The 4,931-nt window shown below is 37.0% G+C and overlaps 1 protein-coding gene across 1 annotated transcript in view; it reads right to left on the bottom strand.

Moving 5' to 3' along the window:
• Positions 1-229: 229 nt before the first annotated feature.
• The window catches only part of LOC106882030 (transient receptor potential cation channel subfamily V member 5), a 156,109-nt gene continuing 151,407 nt past the window's right edge, over positions 230-4,931 (bottom strand). Inside the window, exon 18 of the mRNA XM_052966702.1 lies at positions 230-631. Within this exon, the coding sequence (XP_052822662.1) occupies positions 230-631 (402 nt within the window). The remainder of the gene's footprint in view (positions 632-4,931) is intronic.

Raw genomic sequence — 4,931 nt, 5'->3', positions numbered from 1 at the left:
CGATAACAAAGGAGATCTACTGCGAGCAGCTTGAGCGGCTTAAGTCAGCGCTAGAAGGAAAACGACCATCGTTGATTTCAAGACGAAAGGTGTTCTTCCATCAGGATAATGCTCGGTCACATACAGCGAGGATGACATTCGAAAGGCTGGAGCAGTTTGAATGGGAAACGAAACCCATTTGTTCAAGGTTATGTGGCCACAGGAGGAAACAGTCATCCAGGTAGCGTTTTCAGTTGGTGAGTAAGTATTTTTGGAAGTTGTCTCCAAATTTCAATCTAGTGTGTTCGTATATCTGGACTTCCAAGTATGCCATGACAAGGTTCGCAAAAGTAGGCGCTACCCTCGTTCCCATAGCCGTGCCCGATTTTTGTCTATAAGTGTTTTCATTGAAATTGAAGAAGTTGTTCTGTAGGATGAATTTTATTTCTTCAATGATGAATTCTTTTCCGATTCGGTCAGGAATGTCATGTGGGAATTTTTCCAGCCAGTATTGTATGGCTATTAATCCGTATTCGTGAGGAATCGAGGTGTAGAGGTTTATTACATCGAATGAAACCAGGAAGAAGTCCTTGCTGGTTTTGTTCGGGAGATGGTTTAAAAAGTCCAGATCATCCCGTATAAAGCTCGGTATCTTTGGAGAATAGGTTTAAGGAGGACGTCAATAAAGTTACTATAGTAGAAGACACTTGCCCAAGCTGTGGAACTGAAACCGAACTCACCTGCAAAGCGAGGTTCTTAACCACACTGACTTGTTCGCGCCAGTAAAGCTATATCTTCCGCATTTTCCATCTTCAAATTAGTGTATTTAGACTATATTAACAATAAACATTAGTCTTACCACTCACGTTGAATTTAAATTATTTACATCAAGGTCAGGGTTTGCAACCAAGTTAAATGAAAATACTGGCAGAAAAAGTCCTTGAAGAAAAGCTGGAAAATGGTAGCAAATAGAGTTAAAAAATTGTGAGTTATTTAAACATGACATCCGTATACGATCTTCCAATGTATTTAATTAATTTAAATTAGTTTACTCATGCAGTGATGCACGAAATATTTGAATTTACCCCATAGCAAACTTACGCTTGAAAAACAAACTCTCCGAACGCGTAAGTAATGTGTGTGCATGTGTATGTATATGTGTGTATGTTTGTAAAGATATGTATATATATATGTGTGTGTGTGTATGCGCCTATAAGAGTATACATATATGTGTGTATTTATGTATAGATGTATATATGTGTACCTAATTATATATTTGCATATATATATATTTATAGCTCTTGATATCTGCATGAATCTTTGTACGTATATATATATACATATATATGTGTGCATGTGTATGTGTGTGTATTTGTGTGTATATACGTGTATATGAATGTATATATGTATGCACATGAATATATATATACATAAGTATTGTTCATGTCTAAATGTGTATCTACGTGTTTATAAGTGACTATGTGCATGTGTACATTTGTGTATTTCTTATGGCTAAACATCTATACGTATGTATATACATACATAATTATATATGTATATGTATATATATATACATATATATATACATATATATGCATACATATATATATATATATATATATGTATATATGTATGTATATATATATATATATACATATATACACACATACATATATATATATACACACTCATATTGATTCTTTGATGTACAGTGTCATACAGTTTTATGGAGCGGTGGATAACTATATTGCTATGCAATATAATACTTGGGAGACATGATAAGTTCTGAATTCTTATAGTGACATACTAACCTCGAGTTCTAATTCTATTATTTGTTGTTCTTTATTTTTTCACAACTTTTCAAACTAGATAAGAACAATTTAAAATTCTATTAATGTTTGAAAAAGTCTCCCTTTCGATATCATTTTGACATAATTTGTTTCGTAATTCTGATTATATAAAGCTTATTAAAACACCTGTAGAAATGAATATAAAACTGGTGTCTTTTCAAATATGTGCTTGTATGTATATGTATAATATATATATATATATATACATATATATATATATATATATATATAGGGAGAACTGTAGCCATTTTATATTTTGAATTTCTTGCATGTGCATTGTTTACTTTTGATTTTGTCGACTACATTATGGTAGGGTCAGTTGGGCACCATCTGTGAGAAAAACAGCACCATGACGCTATTCACTCTTCCAGAAATTTGGAAACGACATGCAATAATACTTCGCATTCGCACGGGAAGCTTCAAATACGAACTGATAGTGAACACATAGAACAACCGTTGGCTTGCCGTGTCCCCAAAACTGCTACCGAGACTGATAAAATCAAACATCCAGTCAACAACATGATGAAGCAGACAAAGGACTGCAGCATCGGGATGTTCGCCCTTGTGACACTGTGACCATTGCAGCTATCAAGTGCTGCAACAACCCTTTAAACATCCCAGATGATGGAAAGTTGTACAATCTATTATTCTCGGCGCTCAGGCTTCAGTTGCGAAGGACGTTCTCACTGCTGAGACTGCTGGTAGGCTAGCAAAGGAAGACTTCATAGAAAACAGACTAATGGAGAAGGGTGGCTTCTTTGATCCTATTAAAAGCCCAAATTTGAAAACCATGGCACACATGCACAAGTCCGTGAAACTTTCAACTTCTCAAAACAAAGTTATCTAGTACAAGCAGCGTAGAAACATATCGTTTCACTTGCTAGTGAAGTCTCAAGCACATATTGGTCGGAACCTTGACCTTTACAAACCGTTAACATACCCATTGACACCTGTTCCATACAGCATTGGATTGGCAGACGTATTTTTAGCAAAAACAGACAAATCGAAAGGCTTCAAACATGTTGTGAAAGAATGTGATGATGCGCAGTTACCTGATCCAAAACAGTGCCTCATCATAGAAGACAGAAATGCGGTATTCCATTGCTTGCGTGAGATTCCACAAACATTCGGGGAAATATCTTGTATGATGTTAGGATCCGCTCTTCACCTGTCACCTGTCATATTTCGCACTGACATGTACCAGGAAGACTCTGTAAAAGAGGTGGAACGAAACAGTCGAGGTGTTGAAGACAAACTCATCCTGAGTGGTGAGAAAACAAAGCGTCTGAAAGACTGGAAACTCTTTCTTGCAAATGATGAGAAGACAGTTCATTCAGCTTTTGCTCTCAATTTGGAGAAGTGGAGTGTCTGCCGACATTCTTGCTGGACATGAGATGGTACAGATATGTGAAGGAAAAGCTTACTAATTGACATCGGATGGACATAACACATTCTGTCAAGAAGAACACTCTATCGAATCTTCACAGGAAGAAACTAACACTCGTGTGATCCTGTATTGCAAGTATATCAAAGAACGGGGATGGAAATCCGTTCGCGTGAGGAGTCACGATTCAGACATATCTTTCATCTTACTTCACCATGATAGACTCCTGGGAGGATTTCAAATTCTGTTTGAAACTGGAAAGAGTAACATACGACGCTGTATCGATGTGACCAAGATGGCTATTTCTTCCACACCTGTTCTCTGTTCTGCGACAGTACCAGTGCCTTTAAAGGGGAAGGGATAGTGAAGGGACTGAAAGTCGTTGAAACAGAGGAATCATTCCAGAAATGTTCTCCAAGTCTTGGGAAGTCGATGAGGAGGTGATGAATAAACTGGAGAGGTTCACATGTGTGCTGTATGGTAACAAAGGGACAAAAAAGGTGAATACATTGCATTTCACAACCTTATGAGCAAAGTGCGGTGGAAGGATGATTTCACAAAATCAAAACAATTCGATCTCGCTTCACTGCCCCCATGTAGAAACTTCATCGAGCAAAGTGTTCGGCGATGCATCTCCAGACCAAAATATGGAAGCTCGCGAACATTGCAAAGCCTTCAGTGCCTAGACCAGACGAAGGACATGGATGGACAATGGAAGCTGGAATCATGAAGCCGAAGTGGACAGAGGGTGAAGTGATGCCCCGTCAGTTGGTGGATATTCTGGAAGAACTTGAAGATGTAAGTTGAGCATCAGATTCTGACTCTGATAGTGACAGTGAACTTAGTGAAAGTGATTTCCTTGACAGAGTAGGATCGAACAGTGATACGGAAAGTGATGGTGATGATTATTAATCGGACACTTGAAATGTCCCCTGAATGGTTCACAAATAATGTCATCCGATCAACAGGAACACTCGTCGCCGTAACTGACGGAGTGACAATCACTGCGTGTAGGGATGCATGGTTTGGTGGTGAGAGTGTTACACTCATGATCATAAGATAATGGTTTCGATTACTAGGCTGGGCCATGCTTAGTGTTCTTGAGCAAAACACTTCATTTTGTGCCACTTCAACCCATAGAACTCGCAAGCAGTCCTGTAACGGATCGGTGTCTTATCCAGTGGAATAATATACACACCACATAATCTGGGAGACCAGCCTTATAAGTCTTGGCTCAAAAAGGACCTATGATCGTTTTGTGTGTTTGTGTGTGTGTGTGTGTAAGGAGGTATGTATACAAACAGAAATATATATACATATATACATGTACGTACATATAAAGATACGCAGATATACACACACACATATGAGTATGTATGTATGTATGTATGTATGTATGTGTATGTATGTATGTATGTATGTATGTATGTATGTATGTATGTATGTATGTATGTATGCACTTATCCATTCAGAATTTCAGTTCAATACATACAACAAATACAATACGATAACAATATAAGTACATGTCTTTCTTTCTGAAAAAAAAAAAATTTGAAAAGAAAAGATTTTTCAAAAAAAAGAAAATTGAACAAGATATAAACCGCTTTTCGAAATCGCAATGTTATAAAAAAGAATTTTTTTTTTCCTGTTCAAGTGCAACAAATAAATCGATATATACATACATACATACATACATACATACATATCCATACATATAC

This window comes from Octopus bimaculoides, chromosome 3 (genome assembly GCF_001194135.2).
Source record: "Octopus bimaculoides isolate UCB-OBI-ISO-001 chromosome 3, ASM119413v2, whole genome shotgun sequence".
Classification (NCBI taxonomy): Eukaryota; Metazoa; Mollusca; class Cephalopoda; order Octopoda; family Octopodidae; genus Octopus; species Octopus bimaculoides.
Note: the sequence above shows the minus strand (reverse complement) of the source record. Positions and strands in the feature narration are given on the sequence as shown.